Source organism: Camelus ferus, chromosome 5, assembly GCF_009834535.1.
Source record: "Camelus ferus isolate YT-003-E chromosome 5, BCGSAC_Cfer_1.0, whole genome shotgun sequence".
Taxonomy (NCBI): Eukaryota; Metazoa; Chordata; class Mammalia; order Artiodactyla; family Camelidae; genus Camelus; species Camelus ferus.
In genome coordinates, this window is record NC_045700.1 from 64,104,179 (window position 1) to 64,130,592 (window position 26,414).

Here is a 26,414-nt window from a genome sequence, read left to right on the forward strand (position 1 = left end):
ACATACCCTCATTAAGAAAGTCATAATTATAAGTTCAGCCATTAAACACCATCAGATTGGCATATGAACATTGTGATTTGGGGCTAAGTCCATTTTAGGTAATGTTTTGTTTACCTAACAAGGCATTACACTATTATACATATACTTATGCATGTGTGTGTACATATTTTCATTTTAATGTACCTCCTGTATTTTTGGTCATTCATTCACAAAGTATTTAATGCGTAACTATTTGCTGTGTGCCATAGAGACAAAGTTCTAGGGATACAGTTGTGAAGGAGACAACATCTCCACTTTTCAGTAACTTGCAGTCTAGCAAGTGAAACATGTAATTGTTTAAAATATCATATAACAATAATGGAATTGTGTGCAGTTGTTTGGATATTTGGATTTAATAGCTGTCTTAGTTGAAATAGATACGTAAATCCAAATGAAAGAAATGTAATGTTGGCTGTGTTTACTAAATCATAGTTTTTCACTTCCATCTGAAATGTAGTTCAAAGGTTCTTGTTGAAATTAGCTAAAAATTATCATCTTTCCTGATGTTAAGTAGTTGTTCTTACAAACTAATTGGAAAGTTTATTTTTGAAGGTTTATAATAGGTTCAAAATCTACTAAAATTCTTTGATAAATTTAAAAGCAGATAAAAATTTGTTCTCCAGCTTTTTGAAGTGTGCTGATATACGTAAATGTTTTAGTTAATTTTATCAATTTTATTTGTTTATTAATTTATTTTTGGCAACAAACAACATTTTTCCCAAATACTTTCTGTATAACATGAGTTTCTTTCAAAAAGCACTTATTTTCATATTTGTTATCAAAATATTGTATTTCGCTTGAAGGGAAGACTTATTTTTTAACATTTGGTAGAAAATGTAATACAACTAGTTTTCATCAACCCTCAAGGTGAGCAAATTTAGAATGTTAGAATTTTTGTTTAAAATGTATAATTGATCTTTAAGTTTAATAACTCTTTTAAAATGCTTTGTCACCGTTAATAAGCAAACTGCTGTGTGAAACAAAAGATTTGGGAGATACTCCAGGTCTCATTAAAATTTTTGCAACATTCTACTATTTATGATAGTATATATCATAATATACAAATGTATTTTACCAGGAACATAGAAATTAGAATATATTACAGATAAGAGAATAATAACATTGAAGGAAACACAGAAAATTTTGAGACTACGTGGTTGTTGTGTCAGATGTCAAAGAGAGGAACTGAAAAATGTCTCTTGATTTGGTCAGTTATAAGCTGAGGCCTTAGCAAGAACATTGCAGAGGCTTGATGGACACAGAGATTCAGAGCCGGTTAATAAGGAAGTGGGAGATGGAAGAGAGGAGTCAGGATTATATTTTCAAGGCTGCTGACTGTATAATGAAATGGATGTATAAGATCAAAGAAGGGTTTTTGTTTGTTTTTAAGATGGAAGAAACGTAAGCATCTTTATTAAAATAAAGAGAAGGAAAAGAGCTAGAGATGGGAAATGTAGAAATACAATAGAGTTATGGAGGGGCCTTATGACAGGAGAAAATACACTTGTTCTTTGAGAGTGGAATGAAAGAGATTAAGATGGGTGTAGCTGCAGTTATTTGTAAAGTGACTGTAGCCAAATTTAGGGTGGGAAGGGGGGCTGGAGGAGTTAAAGTTTGGATAGACTTTATAAAAGATGGCGCCTTCCCTTTGTTTTTCCTCCATTCCCCTCCTTTTTCTGTAGCAGAGCTACCCACCGTTGGAGAAGCATGTTATGTGGTTTCTAAGGTTTTTTTTTTTTTTTTTTTTTGGCTCCTTAACTATATTGTTTAAAGTACTTAATTGATACTTGTAAAACCAGTTAAGGATTTACTTTAAAAGTATTAGTAATTGAACTTTTTATAAAATAAACAATTGTGTAGTAGTGAAATTCTAAAAATGTAACAGATTATTTTACATCATTCACATTTAAGAATATTATCATAGATTTTGAAAATTAATTGAATATACAATCTTATAGTAATATATGAAAAAGTTTTGATTTAGAGATATCTGTACTGAAGCAATGTGAAATTTATTTATGAGCCTTTTGACTCTGGGAGTAAAATGTCAAATGAAGACTGGTTCTATTTCTTGTATCTTTCTGTTTTTTGAATATTCTTATTTTTTTCTTCATATAGTTTTATATTAAGAAAATATCTTTCGGACTCAAAGCTTTTCAAGAATTAGGGCTTAGTCTATTTAATCTTACTCAAACTTGACACTTAACCACAAAGCGCTTTCTGAAAATAAGATTAGGCATATAAATACCATTTATTTTATGCCTTTATGTAGATGTGAAGGTAAGAAAATTCATTATTTAAGAATTTTTAAAATTCTAGTAAAATGTACATACTGTACAATTTACCATTTTAACCATTTTTAAGTTTAATGGCATTAAGTACGTTCACATTTTCGTGCAACAGTTTCTGAACCCCTATCCAGTTACTGAATTTATAAACTTCGCCCTTTTCTTTATCTGTTGAATCTGTCTTAATCTAGGATATCTGTTCTGTGTTCTCCAATGACAGCATTTATACATATTTGTGGAAAGCAAATGAAGAATGGCTGAAGAAAAGGACCAGTCACTGTAGTGTATTTTCAGTTGTCCCCTATGACCTGAAAAGTATTCTTATATTCAGTTGTGAATTGTGAGGTGCATACTCAGCTGAAAAGTGTAAATTAATACAAATGTCAGGCCTAATAATAGCAGTACAATGAAAGGAAGTTGCAGAATATTTGTAGATAGTGGCAAAATTACATTTAAAAGTAACAGGAAACTTGATGACTTACTATGATAAATGTGTTTTTGCCTTACATTTCCTTAAAACTCATTATGGTATCTAAATATTTATATTCTCTTCTAAAAATTTTATGAAGTCTTAACCAACATTTGGCCATCATTAATTTTCCACTCTAACCTGATTTCTACAATTGTATTATCTTTAAAAGTACATTTGGTTTATTAAAATGTAGTATACCACTCAATAGATCATTGACGAAGAGTTTAATGTATGTCGTGCAATAAACATGCCAGATGCTGGGAGACAGTATACAGTTGTGTTAGAAGTAAATGAGGTAGTATATATAAAACTCTTATAACAATGCCTGGCACGCAAGAAATAGCCTAATAATGTTAGTCATTGGTATTTTCTTGTAAGGACATAACATATATTAAAATTGTGGGTATGGTCTGTTATTTCTTTCATATCCTGGGCAGTGTACTGATCATTGATTTAGAACTATTCTTACTCTTTTAAAAAAGTATTTCAGAGTGGCCTGAGTTAGGTAAGGATTTGAGGGCATATACAAAGCCTTATAGACCAGTTATTACTCAAGACATTTTTCACACAGGTACTAGGAGTCACTGAGGCACCATTTATTTTTCCATCATATCTCGTGGGAAGATAGAAAGTTGCTGACTTGCCTTTGGTCTACACAATTTGTCTGCAACCCTGTAATTAAATTAAGTGCTCTTAAATTCAGGGTAAACACATTGCTGGATTTTATTCTTGTATTACATAAAACATACCTTCTCAAAAGACCATCTTGGGATATTAATCTCCTTCCCCAGCCAAAAAAAATTAAGGTTTTAACTTTTGTTTGTTCTTAATTATAATGATTTTGTAATTTAGTGGTTTGGGGTAACTTAAGGTTATGGGAGTAGACACTTTTTGCATATTCTTTTTGTTACAGACATTTTGTGACCTTGGGCAAGCCAGTTAATCTCTTTACATCTCATTCTTTAAAAATACTAGGACACAAATATTGTCTCAAGCAGTTCTCAGTAGTGCTAATATGCTCCATTTAAGTGTTTATTTTTAAGGAATTACATTTTTTTCAAACAAGGAAAAATAAAAACAAACAGGGCTCAATACAGCCTAAAATGCATGTGTTTTTGTAACATCACTACACTATTGTGCTTTGCTTTGCTTGCAATAATTTTATGTTAGCTTAAATCAAGAGATTCAGTGAGTAGAGAGAAATTACTCAACATATCTTAGTAACTTTAAACATAATCTACAAGTTATTATGTAAAGAAGTACCCATGCCAGTAGGAGGAGTGATAATTCTATCCAAGTGAAAAAAACTTAAATAAACAAGTAGGAAGAACTGTTTAAATCAAGTTTATTACACATTGCCTTTCTTGGATGAACCTAATTCAGTTTTTCTTTGATAATTCAGGCTCACCACTGTGACCACATCTTCAGGGACTACTGAGAGTAATAGTTCTATATCTGTAAAAGAATTCACTTAATAGTCAGCAAATACGTACTAAGTGATGACCGTGTGCCAGGCATTGCATTGGATTGGGGTGTGATGTTGAACAAAAACAGATGTGGTTTCTTACCTTAGGGTATAATAGAGTCTAGATGCAGGAAAAAAATGACACCAACCAAAAAAATCACACAAATAAATGTATAATTTTAAATCCTGATCAAGTGCTATAAAGAAATTCATTGCATTGTTAAGAAAATCATTTTGGAATCAGATGTATCATTGTGATCTTGGGCAACTTTCTAAATCACAGTTAAAATGAAAATCGCTTGTTTCTTGGATTCTTATGAAGACCAAATGAGATGACAAGTGTGATACAATTTTTTTTTTTTTTTTACTTATAATCTGTCTTCCTGGATGAGAATGTAAGCTCTGTGAGAGTAGGAATTTGTTTGATCTGTCTTTTTAATAATACTATTTTCCTAGTATCTAGATCAGTGAGTCATAACATGGACACAAATAAATATTTGTTGAATGAATGAAATGTCTTTTAAGATTTCTTGCAGGTAATAAGCATTCAAAAAAAAAAAAAACAATTTATACTTATTTGCGCTTTCTCCCCTACAGTCAGATTGATATTTTTGTTGTCTCCTACAGTTCTGCCTCCTCTCATCTAATTCAGCTCTGGACTGGAAAATCAGATGACCAAGGCTAGAGCAGTAGAAGTATCTGTACTAGAGTAAGAGACGTTCTGTAGTACGAGAGAAGTCCTCTCTTAACGGTAACAGGAGTGAGCTTTGGTGCCTGGACTTACTGATCTTTTTTTTTTCTTGGTTATTTAAAAGGCTTTCGCGATTTCAGCTGTATTCTGTATGCTTGGGCTTTTCAGATAAGTAATCGCATAAGTGCTTCTGATAAAGCATTCTTGTTCTAGCCTTATATTACATTATGTCATAGTTTTCGTATCTAGTTATATTAGAAGAAATATAAATTTTGAATTTTTAAAGTTTGGCTACCTATTCTCCATATTAATTTTTAGTGGACCACATAGAACTTATTTTTATATAATTTTTTAAAATATTTAAGGTAATTTGTATAATATCCTAATGATCTTTTCTTATAATGACTTAAGTAAATTCACCTGCTTAATTATTTTCCAGAGCAGCTGTTTTGCCCACTTTTTATTCATTGATTCCCAACCCCCATCTCTTATTTAATGGCAGAATCTCCCAGGAGTCAGAATTACTTTCTTAGTTTTATTAGTCTTGGCAGCAGGGTCCAAGATGAGTCAACAGGAACTGAGCAACTGAAAAGACTGAGGATTGAAACAAATGAAGCATTGCATTTTATCATCATAGAGATAGTTATTAGTCTTTAGATCTCATACTGTAAAATGAGATAAAATGTTGTAAATGAATCTTTGTTTATCCCATGGAGTATTGTCTCTGAGAAAGTGAGTTCCTACTTGAAATAATGTCTAGATTTTTGTTGTTGTTGTTTTTGCTTTAATGAGTCCCAGAATATGATATGAAATTAAATTCCAATGAATCATTGTCACCTTTTTCTTTTCACTAATGATAATTATCTTGTGAAAAGCAACAATTCTAACTAATTGGGTATCATAATTGAAAAACTGCAGTTAAACTGGCAGACTAATCACATATAAAGTAATTCTTTTAACCTCATCATATTTTCAGTAGTCACTTCTCAGTTATGAGAAAACATTGTTAGAGCAAATTCAAAGCTGAAGTTTTCAACATAATTTTGGGTTTCTGTGAATGACATTAATTATTGGATTAGCTTAGATGTATGGCATCAATAAGGAAATAAAACTTCTCCTGCTGTGTTTTTAAATTAATGCCAGTAAGAATTATTTTCTTTTGTAAAAACTTCACTTTTCCCTTTTTGCCTCTATTAACATAAGTCTAAAACCTAATGTTGTGGGGAATGTTTAAATAAATTGTGATACAACTACTGGAAGGAATATCATGTAACTTAAAAAATTATGTGTATAGAAAGTATGTAGTCATTTAGGAACATGCTTATTTTGGAATATTAGAAAAATCAGAATATCAAAATAACTGTACCGCAGGATTCCACAGGGAAAAAAGACCTGAAGGCTGAGAGTCAACATTTTTATTAAAGCTGTATTTGTGTTTATATGGTGGAATTTTGAAAAACATTTTAGCTTTTTTTTTCCAACTGTTTATTTGCAAAGTTTCCTTTAAAATGAAAAATAGTAATTAGTAAAATAGAAATTCTTAATTTCAGACTGTATCCCATATGTCAGAAAAATAGCCCAGAGCTTATACTGAAGAATCTGAACTGTACTCCCAAACTATAGATCAGCTAGACATGTTTGACAGTACGCAGAAAAATAGAGCTGTCACGCTGGCTTCCTGATCTTTTTGCCTTTATACTTTTAAAAAATCCCACTTGAAACTAAGAGCCAGAGATAAGAATGGCAGATAGTACTGCAGTAGTCAGTCCCTTTTTCTCTCTGCCTTTATTATGAAAAACTTTAACATGTAGAAAGCATAGTGAAGTGAATCCACTTATTCCCAGCTTTAATAGGTCTCAAGATTTTGCTACTCATTCCAGCTGTTTCACTTCCTGACAGTTTTTTTTTCTATGTACTTTTAAAAAGCAAATTCTATTGATTGTTTAACTGTAAATATATCTGTATATTTCCTTGATAAGCTATTTTTCAACATACTCACCATGTTGTTATCATCTGCTTATTATTTTTATGTTAGTCATAATTTATAATTATCATGAAGTTCTCTATTCCTATTCATATTTCCCCAGTTGTCTCTAAATCATCTTTTTATGGATAATGTGTTAGAATCAGGACACAAACAAAGGCCGTATTACATTTGGTTGTTATGTTTCCTAAGTCTCTTTATTCTCAGATAGCCACTTTTAAATATATTAGAAGTCCCTAATACAAAAAAAAAAAAGGACTGCAATTTTAGACGACATATAAAATTGTACTACAAGTTCATTGTAGGAAGATTGAAAAATTCACAAAATACTAAGAAGACAGTGGAAATCGCTTACATTGCTCAGAGTATGTTTTTTTCCTTTCATTTTTATACATTATTTTCATAGTTGAGATCTATTGAAAGCAGTTTTATATCTTATTTCAATAATATATTGGAGGTTTTTTATACTTAAAATATGTCTTTTTCATTTTAATGGCTACATTGATATATCATAATTTTTAAGAATAGGTTTGTACCTTAATTTTTTTTTAGAGGCCGCATCTAATTTAGACTGCCATTTTACGGCATACTTCAACACATTTTCTTGTTGCTACAGCTGAAGAAACTTATATTTTTGACTAAGGGGTATCATTTTCCTACTTAATGTCCAGAATAGAAATAGCCTTGTAAAGGCACTGTTTTCTCTATACCTACCAGATAGTGCCTGGATCGTGATCCATTGGTCATTTGAAGGAGATGTTTACCTTTGCCATTTAGAGGACAAGTAATGCCCCTGGGGGCGATTTTAGTATTTTTATATAAAGTCCTATTTTACATAATTTCCTCAAAATTGGTGACTGCCATCCTAAGTATCATTGAGTTACCTGAGTACATGATGCATTCATTTCTCCAAATATTATCAAGGGAAAGAAAGATACTAAATTCAGCTAAAGGCGGGACTTTGGGCATTAGGGAAAGTTTGGAGAATGTGGCCACCTACCTTAGCTGCTATAGGATGAAAGTCATCAAAGAACTCCAACTGGTGAAAAGTACACTTGAAATAGAAATTATAAGTTATACAAGAACAGTGATTCTTAGGTGTGTGTTTTTATGGGTGTGTCAGTTTTCTAGGGCTATTGTAGCAAATCACCACTAACTGTGTGGCTTAAAATAACAGATGTTGATTCTTTCACAGTTCTGGATGCTAGCTGTTTAAAATCGAGGTGTCCGGCAGGACCATTGCCCTCTGAAGGTTCTAGGGAAGAATCCTTCCTTCCCTTTTCCTAGCTTCTGAGAGTTCCTGGCAGTCCTTGGCATTTTGTCTTGTAGACCTTTTCTCCTCTGTCTTCACATGGCATTATTCCCTGGGTGGGTCTCCTTAATTCTCTTCTTATAAGGACATCAGTGATTGAATTTATAGTCCACCCTAACCCAGTATGACCTCTTTTACCTAATTACATCAGCAAAGACAGTATTTCCAAGTAAGGTGACAATTTGAGGTTCCTGGTGGATATAAATTTTGTGAAGACCCTGTTCAACCCAGTACAGCAAGTGTGGGTATTTGTGTATGCGTATAATCTCTTACAGAATACTTAATTTAATTGTCTTCTCCATTGTTGATTTCTACTTTTTCTTAAGTGTGTTCGGTATAACAGTGGGTTAATGTGATAGAAATGTTGAAAACTACTGGCCTAAAACAGTGTTTTTAAATTCTGTTACTTACTTATTCTCTGCTGCTATTCCTTGAGAATAAAAGAGAAGAACAACTTCATTGAGTCTTTTATGGTTTTAGCATTCTTAATTTATAACCAGGCCCAAAAGTTTCTTATTTACTAAATACATTTGAGCAGAGTGTTATAACGATTATTCCAGTCTTCTAAGAACACAATTTGTTAGGCAAAATGTTATGAGATACTTGAATAATTTACTGTGAAAAATCCTAGACTATCTTTCACTGGGTTTATTAAAAACTAGATTGAAATGAGACTGTTCTTCCATATCCATTCACCATTACCACCACCACCAAGATGGCACCAAGAAATTAGCTAATATATGTCCCCATATACTGATATCTTTAGGTTGTTTTGTTTATTAATTATGATACAAGTACATAATATTTGCAAAAATTGACTTTGGTAGTGATTTATAATAAAATATCAGGTAAAAGATAATTGCCTCATTTCTGGGCAGTTAATCAGAGCATAGGAATCAGAGTATATTGAATATATTATTTAAAAGATTCACTTGAAGTTCTCCATTATACCCTATAAAAGCAAATTGAATGCCTATTGTTATCATCCATAAATATCTTAACTGCTAAGATTTTCTAGGATTGTAATAGAAAACCAATTATTTCAGAAAGTCATTAAGTAACTATTAGGGAAATTAAACAGTGTGAATAAAATGTGAGCACATGACTTTTGGATTAGTGTCTTAGATAAAACTCGTCATTTTGCACTTTTTAGATTAGAAGAAAAATTTTAAACTTTATCCATGACTTCTCTTTTATAAATCAAAACACCTTATAGCTCATCTGTTTATTATTTTTAAAAATTTATGATGGACATATTTGATTATAAGATAAAATATGACACACCATATCTTAACAGAAACTAACTTTTGTAAACCAAAGTTAGAGATTTAGAATGGAGCTCAAGGCAGTGTAAATGTATAACTTATTTTTCTAAAAACTCTCTTGTAGCTTTCTGTTTAGATCTTCTTTTGGCTCTTATGCTAAAATGTTCAGTGTTTACTCATTCACTAAACTAGTTCTTTAGTTGCAGTGTATGTTGTGCATGCACTGTACAAAGCGTAGGCTGGAATGATAAATCTGACAATGTACATGTATATATTTCTCCATTCAGTGAGTATTTGTTGAGCATCTGCTGTATGCAAGGTATAGTATCAAGAACTTCTGACACAGGGAAATAAAGCAGACACAGTCTCTGCACTGCCTGTAGTCTAGAAAAGGAGGAAAACAGTCAATGTTTGTACAAATCAGTGTAAAATCATCTCCATGAAAAATGCTTGAAGGAAAGATGAATGGTGCTCTCAGAGCTTGTAAAGGGATTTGACATGGGCTTTGGAGAGACTTTGTAAGAGCTCAGATGCTTATCTGAGGAGCTGACTTTTGAACTGAGAGCCAAATAATTATTGGGAATTATGTGTGTGAGAAAATTCCAGGAAGCAGAAGTGGTATAAACAGGTCTTGCACTGCAGTGAGTGTGAGTTATGTGAAATGAAAGGAGGCAGCATGGCTGGCACTTAGGGAACAAGAGGGAGAGTGATGCAAGATGAGGCCGGAGAGCAACAGTGGGGCGGGGCAGACCAACCAGGGTCTTTCACATTAAGGATTTAAGTCTTTTTCTTAAGAGCAGTGGGAAGGCTTTGAGAGATTTTAAACAGTGTGGGGATGCACGGAAAGGGTAAGACAGACCAGATTTGTTTTCCCAAAAGACTGGTGCAGGATGGACTGGCAGGAAAAAAGTGTGGATGAGGGGAGACCAGTTACAAGGCTATTGGAGTAATCCTGGCACAAAATAACTTGGATTAGGGGAGTGATACTGGAAATGGAGAAAGGTATAAACTTAAAACCCCACACTCATTGCTTCCCCCTCCTCTATTATTTAATTTATTTAAAGCTAAGTTGTGCCATGTGCCTATAACATGAACGATCTAGGCTATCCTATTGGATTTTTATTGTTCTCTGAGCAAAAGCTTCCAGTTAGAAATCTAAAGAAGTATAATTTGTTGCCTCACCTGGTACTGTCCCACTTCTAAGCATGCTATTTCAAAAGTCCAATGATAATTGTGTTTTGATACTTATTGATAATTGTCTTGATAATTATAAGGTGACAGTACTTGACAATGGCCCATTGCGTCCTTAATTTCTGGGGTCTCCTAGGTGAACCCACAACTCAGTGGGAAAACTAAGCCTTATCTCTTACTGAAATGTTTTCTCTCCTGCATTTTCTCCTCCTCCTCTTCGTCTTGCTTCTATTAAGATTTTTTTTTTAAAAGAGTGTCATGTAATGATGGTATCTTATATTGGTTTAGCAATGATATCTTTATTCCTGTTTTACTTAATAGTTAGTTACCTAGATATTGTATTATTATCTCCTGGGGAAAAAAAGTCTTAGATTATAGGGTCTTATGAGCAGGGTTGTGTTGTCTTCCAAGGAATTTCTTCATAATTTTCCTCTTGTTCTGCTTTTCAATAAGTTTCATTGGTTGACCCTCTGTTTAGTGTAAAACCTTGTGCAGAATAAGCGAACTTATCAGTGATTTGCAATAACCCTTTACAATAGCCTCATCAGTTACTTATAAAAGTGATTTATGAGCCAAATTAACCTTGGTTAGCTTTATCCTATGATAATGTGTCAGTCACCTTTGAAACTTGAAAATATTAGATTTAGTGAGACAAATGACAAGCTTTTCAGTTATCTTTAAGCCCTCCTGTGAGCCTCTCATTGGTTCAAAAGCTATGTGTTGTTATTCAGTGGGCAGATGGCGGCTCACCTTCTTTATGGCTGAACTTCCTGTGGGGAAGGGGAAACTAAGGGCCATTAACAATTAGAGTCCTGAATAGAGGGAAGAGCTAGTTAACTGTGCTTCAGGCTACTGGAATAAAAACTCTTTGTTTTCCCTAGACCTTACCCAAGCATCATCTCTTTTAAAGAGCCAGTATGGTCTGCCTAAAGTTGTTTCTAACTTGCTAGAAGGGCCTCCTTTTGTGCTAGATATACTCCTACCTTCCTGGATCCTAGCCCTCCTGATGTGATCTGCTCTAACACTAACTACCTACAGAAACCTGTCTTCCTCCTGACCTTGGTTCACTTCTGTGCCAGCCACCTGACCTGCTTACTACCTAATTTGATATTGGCTATTGTCTGTGCCTTCTGCTCACCCTTGACGTGACAGCCCAGGTCCATCGTTTGTTTCTCAAGCGTAGACTGTTATTTAGCACTCATACACTTCAGGTTTTTCATAGTAATATATATGATATGTCACAGAAAGTAACATCAGGATATGAGATTGGACCTGTTAATTTGAAAGTATCAGTATATCTTAAACATTTCTCAGATAGACTATCTTTAGAACGTTTATTAACTGAGAATTAAAACATCGGGGCTAGAGCTCTCTGGAGACTAAAGTTTGTATTTTAAAAGTGGAATAGTTGTCATCAGTTCCTTTCCCTATACTGATCTGGCCAATATTACATACTCAATTAGGTATTTGTAGTCACCAAATTCCATATTTTATTATTCTCTTGGTCTCACCAACATAAGCCATTCAGGTACTTTTATTTCTGGTTTCTTATTACTATCTAAAGCATTCTTGAATTACTTGCTTTATCTACAAAATGATAGAACATTTTATAGCAGCCATAAATATTCAAAACAAATAATACTCCTATGGAAAAACCATATGTTTACCATTAAACACTAATTCTAATTGAACCAAATGGCACATTTGGTATTTATATGTTGAATAGTAATAACACGTACAGCAGATTCACTTGTTGATCTTAGAATGCTAAGCTGACTAGCTTTTGTCTATATTAATAAAGTTGAAATTGGTATGTTATAGTGCCCAAAAACCTGAATTATTTTGTATATAATATACTGGCATAAATGAAGATTAAATTTAGGTGGCAGTAAGCATTAACTTCTTCCTGATGCTCTGAAGTTTTAAAATACTTAAATATGCTTAAAAATTAATATGAAGAATAATTATAAACTTATGCTTATTTTCATGTGTAGTTTGTGTGACCTGTTTTATTATTTTATAATTGTGGCTTCCATGTTGTCAGAAGTTTGAAAAACATTCTTAAAATATAATAGGATGGCATCTTTGTGTCAAAATTTACTGAAATGATATGTAATACTTATAAAAGAGCAACTAATGATGCAGTCATAAGACTTCAGCCCTTTTAAAACCTTCAGTCCTGTGTAATGTCACCCTTACGCAAAAAGAATTTGATGTAGTTTCAACAGTGTTGAATTTGTGAATTATTAATTTACAGCGAACATTTACACTGTACTAGTGAATTCATATGAGCATTTCTAACCTATGGGATATTTGGTTTGCAGGAGAAAATAGAAGTAGAAATTATTTTCATAACTTGAAATGGAATTTCCCACTAATACTGTTTCTTTCACCAATTGTTGCCACAACATTTGCTAAAATTAATACTCTTCTGATAATAGATCAAGGCAATTTACATTTAGTTTTCTTTGTCTTTTTGTTTGTTTGTTTGTTTTGTTTTATCTTATCCCCTCTACTCCCCAATTATTTCATGGCATTTCAGTGCTTCAGAGAATTTAGATGAGTTCTCCTCCTCCAGTAGCTGGTTACTTAACCAGAAGCACAGTAAGAAAAGGAGAAAAGACAGGACAAGATTGAAATCTCCATCCTTGACTATCATGAATACAGCAGCTCGAACAAGGCCACTTCAGAGTTTCCACAAACGAAAACTCTACAGACTGAGCCCTGCTTTTTATTGGACTCCTCAGGTAAGGTCATCTTTGGGAAAACATAAATAAAGATTTTACTGCCAATATAGTTCACAAATAAGAGGTTATGGATTATACACAGTTATTTAGAATAAGTGGGATTTAATAATTTTTTAAGCATAGCAGTGTGTTCTGAAGCTTAACATTTCCATTTTTTAAATCCATTATTATGCTTAAACTAATTTGAAAGAAAATTAGGTATCAAGTTGACTTTAAAATTTTACTGGTAAGGGTAATAAGGAAAACGTAAGTATATTATGTATTTGTCTTTTGCTTAGTAAAGAAAACAGTAAAGAATATCAGTAGGGCTCTCAGTTATTTTGGAGGAAATGATGTTGCTCTCCCTTTTAGATCTGGTATTTGTTAAACTTGGCAAGCACTCCTTTTTCTAGAATATGAGCAATGTAATTTTAGATGTCCATGCTTACACTTTTTACAAATAAAATATACTTCATTAAAAGTGTTCACCTTGGAAAGCATATTCTTCACTTATTAGCAACGTGTCAGCTGTACATCTTTCTGTACATAACTAAACAAACTGTGATGGAGGGCCGAATAAGTTGTCTCTAGCTCTCTTTGTATACATGCTTTTTTTCCCTATTGTATTTTAAAATAATACATCAGAGGAGAGAAATTGTCCTTGGTTTAAATATTGTTTTTGATTATTACTATATTACTGTTTAAAATATATTTCTATAAATGTCAAAATGCTTTGTTTCTTTAGAAACCAGTTTTAAATTTGGTTTTATAGAATCCTTTTATAAATAGGAATGTGAATTCTGACAAATTAATTTTTATTAATAGATTGATTTTTGCCATTTAGTATTTCAGCTATTATTAGTATGCTCCTCCAACTTGAAATTTGTTAAATTAACTTTTAGTTTAGAATTTTAAGAAATTTTACATAATTAATCAACCTAATAGGAAAATATTTTATGTAAAGTTTTTATATGTGAAATTGTATTTTATTTAATGATTTTTACTAAATAAGCAATAGGTAAATAATATTTTTGAAGTTGATTTTATAATTTCATAGTTATAAATAAACTTGTCCATCAAAAATATTTTACATATGAATGAATATGCCTGACTGGAAGGAGTATGCTTGAATAGTTTAGGGGATTTGCTCAGTGTTCCTAAAATACTATATATGCCTTGAAAATGTAAAGATTGACCTGGAAAAGTGTGAAAAAATTTAAGACTTTTAGCAAACAAGGGAAGAAACAAGTCTAATATTATTGTTACTAGTGGATCATATAATTTATCATATTCTAGTTATAGTGCTAAGCATTTTCAGTACATTATTTAATCTTCAAACGTGTAACTATGAGGCATTATTAATCCCACCTTTAGATGCAGAAATTGAGGTTAGATTAAGTAACTTGCCCAAAGTCATATAGCTGGTAAGCAGTAAGTCTGATTCCAAAGCTCATATTTTTACCCATTCGTACATTGAGAACAACAAAAATAACCCAAATATTTTGTGTACTTAAAATCAGTAAAGATAGTATATTTGAGGGGCGGGGAAGGGGCTTTGTCTGGTTAGAGATATTAAGAAATGCATTGTAGAAGATGAGCTTTGAAAGATAAACAGACTTTTGAAAGGGTATGGGGGAAATAAAGAAAGCACTTTAGTAATTGAAACTAAGATAGAAAAATGATGGAGAACAGCAAATGTCCCAAACATAACCCCCAGATATCTAGGATAATATTTTTTTCTTTCTAAATTTAATAAATGTCATTTCTCTTAGGAAGCCATCCTTGATAATCTCCACTATGGGGTATATATTGATGTAGCACCCTGTATTATAATAATCCATTATTTTATAATAAGAATCCTTTCATTTTTCTGTCTTCTCATTACATTATAAGAAATTAGAGAACAGGAATTGGGTATTTCTGAACCTACAGGGCCTTGAACAGTAACTGTTCAATAGTATATGCTCAATAAATTATTATTTAATATGTGAAAAAATTAATGTAGTAGAATATAGGAGGATACTAGGCAATGGAGAGTGAGAACATATGAGGTTGTGTGTGTTTTCTTGATTTGCTTTATGAAAGGTTCTAGAACAGTAATGTCAAATAGAACTTGGAATGATATGTTCTGTAACTATCTGTGCTGTCCAATATGGTAGCTACTAAATACATGTAACTATTGAGCACATGAAGTGTAGCTAGTGCAACTGAGGAACTGAATTTTTAATTTACTTCATTTTTATTAATTTTGATTTGAATAGCCACATTTGGATAATGGCTACCAAACTGAATATGACAGATCTAGACTCAAACTTCCTGTGATAGCAGTGGGAACATGTGGCACTCATTCTTGTTTTCTAATACCAAACAGGGATCTTGGGAGAAATGGCTGATTTCTAGGGTTGGGGGAGGGAGGGTAGAAGATGTGGCTGGAATACTTTATTGTTACCAGAATGCAAGGAAGTGTTAATGATGGGGGCATGTCAAAAAACCCCAGGGGCTGGTTTGAAGAGGCTGCCGCTGGCCAAATCTGGGGCTCTTTGAGAATCAAACTAACGAAGGACAGTAATGAATGAAAAAATAGGAAGCCATGAATCCATCCTGATGATAGACAGACAGAAAGAGAGAGAGAGATGAAAAGGGGAAGCTGAAGACTTTTCCATAGAGTAGGATACTGATTAATAAATGCGAGTGAGCAGTGAAATTAGAGAATCATTGCAATAGTCATAGTAAAGATTGTTTAGGTAGGAATAATCAGTGGGTGAAAACTCTGGGGTCAGGACTGAAGAAAAGTTTGATGAGGAGCAGGTTATTTATATTGTCATAACTATGTGGTGGAGAACCTACAATGATCTTGCCTGAGTGATCAAAACTAACGTAGGAAGGATACAATATCACTATGTAGTATTCTGACCAGCGTTGCATAACCTGAATTTAATCATGAGGAAACATCAGACAAAGCCCGAATCAGAGACATGCTGTTAAAAAATGACAACTGGGCTGTATTCTTAAAAAACAAAACAAAACAAAACTCAATGTCATAAAGGCCCAGAAAGGCTGAGGAACTGTTTCAGATTGAAAGAGAGACTAAAAGGGTATATGGCAACTGAATGAATATACGATCCAGATCACAATTCTTTTGGTGGGAAAATATTATTGGGACAATTGAGAAAACTGGACTTTTGATGGTAGATTATATAAAAATACTGTATCAATGTTGAATTTCCTGAGTGTGATGTTTTGCAGTTATGTAAGAAAACACCCTAATTTTAGGAAATACAGATTGAAATATTAAGTGGTAAAATGGCTAAGGCATCCATTTTATGCAATAAATTAATTCCTGTGCCTCTAGAATGGTATAAGCTTTGTAGCATCCATTATTTTCTCTAGTGCTTAAGTCCCTGATAGAGTACTGGTTTGGAAAAGCTTGTACAAGGGCAATGGAGAGAGGTGGGAGTCTTCCACTACTAGGTAGCATACAGAAGACAGCTCACTGACCATCATTCTCATTGCAGCAAACATGTGTACAGATTACCAAAAAAAAAAAAGAAAAGTCATCATACTATTAAAGACATTAGCAGAACTTCCGGTTTCAGCTCCATCATGTAAAGAGCTTACAAGTTGTCCGTGCTAACAATAAAAATGTGAACAAACTGAAATTCAGTGCCTTTTCATGAACCCATGAGAGAACTGAGGTTTCAGGGCAAACTGCCACCCTGAAATACAGAGAGATAGGCAGATCCAGAGAGTCATAGCCAAGATCTGCTTCCCTGGAGCAGAAGCCGTGGCAATTATAAACTAACTGGTAGGGACATTTAAATGGTAATTCTGATGAACTGCTTGAGACTGAAAGTGGAGAACTCCTGGAGACCACAGACTTAGGAAGCCCTACCCCTTCACATTTTCATGGACTTTACCTCCAGGCGCCCCTCACCTCACAGTGAGGAGCCAAGAAGGGTCCCTAGTGGCTCTGGCATAGAAGGGAAAGGGTAACCTTTATGAAATAAGCCCAGAGCATTGTCTGTTGTAAGGCTTACTCTTCAGAAAACAAAAGCAAAAAATAACTTTACCAGAGCCTTGTCCACCTGAGAGAGAAGCAGTTCTGCCCTATAGCCTTCTGTCTCACTTGTTAAAGTCACAGATCAGGGACACAGACCACCAAAAAACAGATTTAATCATAAGGTTATAGTATGTTACGCTACTACAGTAAATACACTTTCTCTCCCCCATACTTTACCACCACGCCAGCAGGACTCCAGTCCAGTAACAGTGGGTTACAGCTGCAAGATGTAGACTCTGTCTGAAGAGAAGTACTTAACAGGGGAGACAAAAACAAGGACACTGAAGGAATTTGGACTCTGGCACCTTTATTAACTATAGCTGACATTAAACACAGTCCCACTCAAACTCTTAGATTAACTTAACACCTCACAATAGAGGCCTGTTTACCTCAGGTTCTAAGACATCTGTTCAGCTTTCAACAGAAAATTACAGGGCATGTTAGGAAAAACAAAGTCTGCAGAGACAAAGAAATCATCAGAACCAGGCTCAAATACGGCAAAGATGTTGGAATTCTCTTAAATAACTAATATGTTAATGTCTTTTATGGATAAAGTAGAAAACATGCAAGAACAGATGGGTAATGTAAGCAGAGAGACGGAAATTCTTAAGAAGAGCTAAAAGTGAATGCTAGAAATCAGAAACACTGTAACCTAAATGAATCATGCTTTTCGTGGGCTCATAAGTAGACTGGACATGGCTGAGGAAAGAACCAGCAAGTGTAGGTAGGTCAATAGAAATTTTACAAACTGAAATGCAAGAGAAAAAGGAATGAATAAAACAGAACAGCACATCCAAGAACCTGGGGACAATTTCAGAGGCAATTTCAGATGGTGTATCAGATGTGTGATTGGAATATCAAGAGGAGAAAGAAAACAGAGCAGAAAAAAATATTTGAGGCAATAATACATGAGAATTTTCCAAAGTATTGACTCATTAGACAAGCACCAAAGCATAAATTCAGGAAACTCAAGCAGAAGGGCATCAAGCAGTATAAATACCAATAAATAAATACTTAGGCATAATATAGTCAAACTGCAGAAGACCAAAGATGGAAAGTATCTTAGAAAAACACCTCAGCTATAGAAGAACAAGGGTAAGAATTACAGCTAACTTCTCATCAGAAACCACGCAAGCAAAAAGAGTAGAATGAAATATTTAAAGTGTTGAAAGAAAAAAAAAAAACAAACAACTATACTGGGCAAAGTTGTTTGTCCCCCCCTTGACCCTGCAGAAAAAGTTATGTCAATGTTGTAACTCCTGGTACCTATGAATGTGACTGTTATGAGTTGAATTGTGTTCCCAGGGACTCCTATGTTGAAATTCTAGCTACTAGTTCCCCAGAACGTGAGCTTATTTGGGTACAAGTTTGTTGTTGATGTAATTAGTGAAGATGAGGTGATTAGGGTAAGCCCTAATCCAGTATGGCTGGTGTCCTTATAAAAAGGGGAGTTTGAGCACAGTTGCATACATACAGAGTGAATGCCATGTGAAGATGAAGACTCAGATCAGAGTTACTCTTCTGTAGGCCAAGGAGCACTGAAGATTGGCAGCAAAACCCAGGAGCTAAGGGAAGGGGGGGGGGACAGATTATTCCTCACAGTCTCCCTCACAGGACAGAGGCAAAGATGAGTTATGGTACTATGAGTCAGGGAACACCGGAAGCCACCAGAAACTGAAAGATGTAAGGAGTAAGTCTCTCCTGGAGCCTTCAAATGGAGTTTGGCCCTGCTAACACGTCAGTTTTGGATTTTGGGCCTCTAGAACTGTGAGAAAATTAATTTCTGTGATTTTTAAGCCGACCAATTTATGGCAGTTTGTTATGGCAGCCTTAAGAAACTAATAGAGTTTGGGACCAGGAAGTAGGGTACTATTTTAACAGTTACCTAAAACTGTGGAAGCGACTTTGGAATTGGGAAATAGGCTACCAGTTGGAAGAATTTTGAAGTATGTGATTAAAAAAAAAAAAAGAGCCTAGATTCTGGTGAAAGCCCAGAAGAAAGTGAGGAGGATCGAAGACAAAGATGCTGTCATTTTAGAGAATACATATATTGTCATGAACAGAATGTTACTAGAAAGCAATATGAATGTTAAAGATGCTCCTGGTAAGATTTCAGAAAGAAATGTTATTAGAAACTGGAAGAAAGGTGATCCTTGTTTTAAAGTGGTAGAAAAAGTTGGCTGAATCATATTCTACTGCTGAGTGGAGAATAGGACTTGTAAGCATTGAACTCTTAGATATTTAGCTGAGGAAATTATCAAGTGTGGAATTTTCAGTCTGGTTTTTCCTTAGTTTATAGTAAAATATGGGAGGAAAAAGATAAACTGAGGAAGGAATTGTTAAGCAAAAAGCGACCAGAACTTGATAATTTGGGAAATTATCATCCTACTCCAAAACATTATGTAGCATGCTCTGGGAAGAATCCAAGAGTGTGGCTGGACAAATGTTTTACAAAGAGATTAGGCAAGTGACTCAGGGATCTTAGCTGAAACCAGGAAAAGATCTCAGCAGAACTTCGTTGTCTAATGATACAGATCCTCTTGACATACCGGGGAGACCCACTATGTTTTTGAGAATGTTGTATCAACAGAACACTATCAGCCTAGACTGAAAGGGACAGAAACTGGACAAAATGAAAGAACGTTGTTGGACCCTAAAAATTTTACAGGCAGGAAGTGGGCTGGTAGAGCTGTTCACCTACAAACAAGTACTAACCCTCAAGAAAGAGGAAGGTGAATTATAGACATAAATGTGGAAGGAGAATAATAAAGCTAGAAGAAAACAGCTAGAAGATATAGGAGAATATCTTCATGTCTTTTGAGGTAGCTTCTTAAACAGAATACAAACTACACTAATCATAAAAGAAAATTATAAACCTATTTCCATTAAAGACAGCACTAAGAAAGTCAATAAAGTATAAACTGAGTGAAGACATTTGCTACATACGTGTGTATATATATTTCTCCAACAAAGATTTCATATCCTGACTGTATATATATTTCTTAAAAAAAAAAAAGAGACAATAACAAACCATCCAATTAAAACTAGGCATAACACAGAGTTGTACACTTTAAAATGGTTAAAATAGTAAATTTTATGTGTATTTTACCACAGTAAGAATTTCTTTTAAATGAAAAAAAACATAATATTTGAACAGATCTTTCGTAAAAGAGAATATCCAAATGGTCGGTTAGTATATGAAAACGTGTTTAAAGTTATTACTCATCAAGGAAATGCAACTAAAACTACAGTGAAATACCACTGCACACATCCATTCTTATAATTCAGCAGTTCCACTCTTAGGAACTTTCCCAGGAGAAATGAATACATCTGTACATAAAAAGTCTTATATAAGAATTATTATAACAGCTTTACTTATTAAAGTTCCAATCAGAAGTCAGTCTAAATGTCCATCAGCAGGAGCATTGTAGTATCTAATACAGCAATAAAAGAGATAGCTACTGATCCAATAACTTAGATAGATCTATCTCGCAGACATTATGTTGAGTGAAAGAAGAGAATACATACTCTGTGATAACTATTGACAAAACTTGGTGGTGACAGAAATTAGAATTGTGATTACTTCAGTGTAAGGCGTAGGAGTTGACCAGGAAGGGGTACAACCAAGGTTTCTGGGTTGTTGGAACTACTTCATATCTTGACCATGGTAATGGTGATGACCACATGTATGTAATATGCAAAGGTTCATGCTGTATATCTTTTTCATCATAGAAGTGGGCATGAGTATATGCTACACATTCAGTTAGCCTATCTTTCTTATTTTGGTCATGTATTTTTACATAATAAACCATCCCAAAATTTATTGGTTTAAAAATAGTTTATAATTATCATTCATGAGTCCATGAATTACCCTCAGTAGTTCTTCCAGGCTTGTCTAAGTTCTCTCATACAGTTGGAGTAAGATGGTGACTGGGGCTGGAGTCATCTGGGGTCTTGGGTGGGCTGGAATTTTGGGTTTCTTTCTCTCTCCATGTAGTGTCCTCAGCCTTTCTGTGTGGGGCATGATTTCTTTAGCAGGGTTGTTTTACATGGTGGCCCACACTGTCAAAAATGCAAATATGAAAGCTGCCAGTTCTTCTTCAGACTTAGATCTAGAATTCATGCAGTGCTTTTCGGTTGAGTTTATTGATTAAAGTGAATCAGTGTAGGATTTAATGTGGGAGGGACTATTCAAGGGCAAGAATACTGGGAGACATGATTCATTGGGAGCCATTACTGGGGACTACCTACCACAGTCCATCTTCTGATCCCAGTTATTGACATCTCTTTCATATGTAAAAACTACCTAACCCTTTCCCCTGAAGGCCTCTAAAGTCTCATCACATTACCTCATTAGGCTCAGGCTTAACATCTTGAATTTCATTATTTTAAACCATGTCCAGGTTCCTGAATTGAGACTTTTTATGTATGGCTTCTCAGGTGTGGTTCTTTGGGTGTAGCTCCTCAAGTATGGTTTCTCTGAATTGAAAGATTTGTGAACTAATGTTATAAATTATTTTCTCTATGCATACCCAACATATAATAGTCAGGCAGGAATACTGAGAATAAACACTGCTCAGACAGGGAGAAATGGGAGAAGTTTAGCAGTTCTGAAATACACAGTTAGGAGGGGAGGGTATAGCTCAAAGTGGTAGAGCACATGCTTAGCATGCACGAGGTCCTGGGTTCAATTCCCAGTACCTCCTCTAAAAAGTAAATAAATAAATAAACCTAAGTACTCCTTCCCACAAAAAAAAAAAAAAAAAAAAAGAGAGAGAGAGAGAAATACACAATTAGACACATGTTGCAGGTTTGTTAATGTGGGCCTGTTCCTCTGGAAGTGGTTCTTTGTAGCTGTTAGCTCTGCCCTGTGGGCTCTTGGCTGCATTCCCGAGTCACCTTTTATTTTTCATTAAAAAAGGGCCCTTTTTGCATATGTGTTTGTTTTCTCAGCATGCTTCCTACCTATAAAAGACTGAAGGCCTAGAGGCCTTGTCATTTTGAGCTATTTCTGTGTTAGTCTAGGTTCAAGTCTAAAAACTTTGTGGAATATCTATGTATCACATTGAAATAAACTCCATTGGACAACAGTCATATCTATATAACTCTTCAACATAGGCCCTTCCTGATTTTAGACTTTGTGTGAGGCTGCTTTGGGACAATTTTCCTTAAGATACTTAATAGCACTTTTGTGTAATAGAGAAGATTATTGAAGCATGCCTTTAAGATTCTTAGAAGCCCTTTTGCCTAGACGTGAGTACCTACAAACATGTCTCAGACCTTTCTAAAGTTTTAACAAAGGGTCTTCCAGTCTTTCCCTCAAGATCTTGACACTGAGGTCACAGAGGATTTAAACTTTGTCTTGCTGTCTGGAGTGGCCAGAAATGAGAAACAGTCTTACTTTTGAACCTAGCAAGTCTTGGCTCTATATTTCCTCTAAATTCTACTTGAAAACTTATTTACCCTTTTTTGAAGCTCATTACTCCATCCATACTTCATCACAGGCAATTAAATGAACCAACTGGCACCTTAGACATTCTGCCTAGAAACCTCCTTAGCCAGATCTATGAGTTCACTACGTACCCTTTTTATCCGCCATATTTCTACAGGCAGCTGTTACACTACTTGTTCTGCCAGAGCAATGAGATGAAACAAATAGAAGTAAAAGGATTGGAATAATTACTTAGAATAATTATTTGCAGAGCTTATGATCCCTTTGCTGGGCAAAATTAATAAAAAGCATAAATTCGTATGCATCTTTACTTATTTTTACCCTTTTTAACAATACTAATCTTTAATAAGACTGTGAAATAATAGCAGCTAATATTTATTAGGCAATTATCATGTGCCAGGTACTGTTTCAACTTATGAATACATGTATTTCTTATTTAATATTCATGCCACATTTCCTGTGGGGAAACTGAAACACAAAGTGGGATGAAAAGATGCACTATTTACATAAATATAAGTATGAACTTACAGTTTTCTTTTAAGTGTTAATGCTAAGTCTTAACACTACTTCTTTCATGAGCTTGAGTAAAACATCTGATTTGAATGCTGTGTGAGTTGTTTCAGACTATTTCTCCCTATGAAATCTCAGCCAATATTAATAATTATTAAAACTTCACATAGTTTCTAAAGTTATTTTAATTTTTTTTGCTGCCTTATCTTCAAGCTGAATCATATCCTTTGATATTCATTATTATTCATACATACATTACTTACTTATTCTTTATTAAAATAACTTTAGTTTATTCCTGGAGAGTCTTATGTCTTTTTATACTTGGTATAACATTGCTTAATCTACCTGAATTATAGAGTTATCTTTAGAATCAGGAAAATGCATTGGCAAGCATAGATAAAGTATGAATATGTTTTCCAGAATAATACTCTTAAGTCTTAAAATGTAAGTTGTGGCTAATAGCTTTCTTTAAAGTTCAATTTTATTTGCAATTAAGAATTTAAGATCATATTAAGTAAGTCAGAGAAAGACAAATATCATGATATCACTTATTTGCAGAATTTGCAGATCTAAAAAAAAATGATACAAATGAACTTATTTATAAAACAGAAATAGATTCACAGACATAGAAAACAAACTATGGCTATCAAAGGGGAAAGATGGGGAAGGGTTAAATTAGGAATTTGGAATTAACATATACATACTACTATATATAAAATAGATAAACAATGAGAACCTACTGTATAGCACAGGGAACTATATTCAGTATCTTGTAATAACATATAATAAAATAGAACCTGAAAGAGTATATATATATATATATATATCTGAATGTGTGTGTGTATAACTGAATCACTTTGCTGTACACCTGTACTGATACATTGTAAATCAGCTATACTTCAATTAAAAAAAAAAAGAATTAAAGAAAAAAGTGGGTATTTGGCCATAATATACTTCTTCAGCTCTTGCTTGATAAGAGTATGAGTCACTATGCAACCTTAGGCCCTACCCTGCTGGTGTTTCAGCTTAGACAACAGAGGCCACCCTGACCACCTCCTGGCAGGGGGAGTCTCTGCCCCACTGGGACAAGAGGACAGAGGCTTCTGACACCCAAGGTTAGAATTCTGGATATAGTTTTCTAAAGAAACAGGATAAGTGAGTAAGAATAAGCCAAGAAATTTATTCAGTCATTCAGATCAAAGACCAGAATATTAAATGTTTTATATGAAATTGATAAAAGTATAGACAGTTTGGCTAGGAGTCGGGAAAGGCAGTAGGAAAAAGCCGAAAGTTTCATTTGGTCATGCTCCCAACTACCTTCCTCCATATTGGGGGGTGGCCATGGTGGTGATTATTTCTTCCCTATTAATATTTCAAAGCAGCCCCTGAATATAAGTTGTAAGTCACCATGCTATAAATATCAAGACTTGACTCAGGCCAAATTTTACTTAAGTGAAAGGACCCTTGCTTGTCCTTTACTGTCCTTCCCTCATGGTGTCTCCCATCCCCTATGGTGCCTAGTGTTCTTATGCAAGCTTCCTGCTTTCCCATAGGATTCTTTTAGGTTCCCTAACTTATTTTTTTTCTTTTCCTCTCCTTGCTTTTATGTAAACATAACTAACCCGTATTGTCTCTAGGAGACCCTGATAATCTCTGGTAAACTATTTACCAGTGATACTGTCACTCTGAAGAATGCTATTTGTACTTTGCAAAGTCCTACAGAAGTAGTAAATTAAATATAAAATAGTCAAGCTAGGACTATGGAATGAGGGGTGTGAAACTATTTTGAGCAGGAAAATTTTTTTATTCATAAATTTTAGCGTGTAATCCAAAAGCCATTTCATATATATTTATGATAACAGTTGTAGTAGATCTCACATATTTATAAATTGAAGTAAAACTTACAATTAAGAATAAATATTATAACCCTTACAAAATAAAGTAGAACAATTCCTGATTTAAATTCTGTTCTTCTGTGTTCTTTTTGTCTCTCAAGACAAATTTGTGAAAGTAGTGTTTCTTGGTATTCAATAGTCAATCTCATTGTTATTTCATAGATTATTAAATCATAAGACTGATTGTTTTAACAAAATAATCTAATTATGTAAGTTAAGGTATATACAATAAATATTCCATTTTAAGGTTTTCATTTACTTTTTAAAATGTGAAATGATTAGCTTTGTAACTTTATGTGCATGCAGGCTACTTTTGTGAGCAAATAGTTTAAGAATTTTAGAGAAAAATAAAGACATGGTTTTACAGAGATTTAAATTCCTGTTGGGGAAACAAGGCAGAAGCACATGTAGATTTAATTGCAAACAAGAGATGAATATTCCCTTCTACACTGAGGGAAAGGAGAAGAAAAATCTGAATTGAGGTAACAAACAGTGGCTCTGAAACAGAAAATAGGTTAGCTCCCTGGTGTAGGAGGCATCTGATTGAAAGAGGAGGAGGAGGTGACTTAGAGCCTATATATATGCTTGCTCTGTTGGGAAGCCGACTCTTCCTCTTCCATGCTGCACCAACTTCAGTTCCCCCTGTTGGAGCATCTGCTCTGGAAAGTAGAAGTATCTTGGTGGAGGATTTTCTCACATTACTGTAGCAATTCTGTACTACAGGGACTTTTATGGGTTGACTTGTAGAGACAAATTTATAGCATGTGTAACATTTCTTTGAGAAAATATACCTTCTGTAATTACAGGTAAATCTGGGGAGTCAGCACGTTTTAGTGGTTTCATGCATAGGTTCTAGAAGACATACTGGGTTGAAATCTTAGTTCTACTTCTTAACAATAGTGTGTAGCATTGTGCAGATCACTCACTGCCTTCTTTTCCTCGTGCATAAAAATAGGGCTACCTTTATGTGGCTACATTCAGCTAAAGAGTTAATTGAGCTGGAAAAAGTTAGCCTCACTTACTCATTCAGCAGGTAGTGCTGGCTGTTGACTAAGGAGACTTAG

General features: G+C 34.1%; 1 protein-coding gene across 5 annotated transcripts in view; it reads left to right on the forward strand.

Annotated features, from left to right (window-relative positions):
• Window positions 1-26,414, forward strand: part of KANSL1L (KAT8 regulatory NSL complex subunit 1 like) — a 112,915-nt gene that overhangs the window by 53,358 nt on the left and 33,143 nt on the right. For all 5 annotated transcript variants that reach the window (XM_032479966.1, XM_032479965.1, XM_032479963.1 and 2 more), the window contains one exon: window positions 13,250-13,454. In XM_032479966.1, coding sequence (XP_032335857.1) covers window positions 13,250-13,454 — 205 coding nt within the window. The remainder of the gene's footprint in view (window positions 1-13,249; window positions 13,455-26,414) is intronic.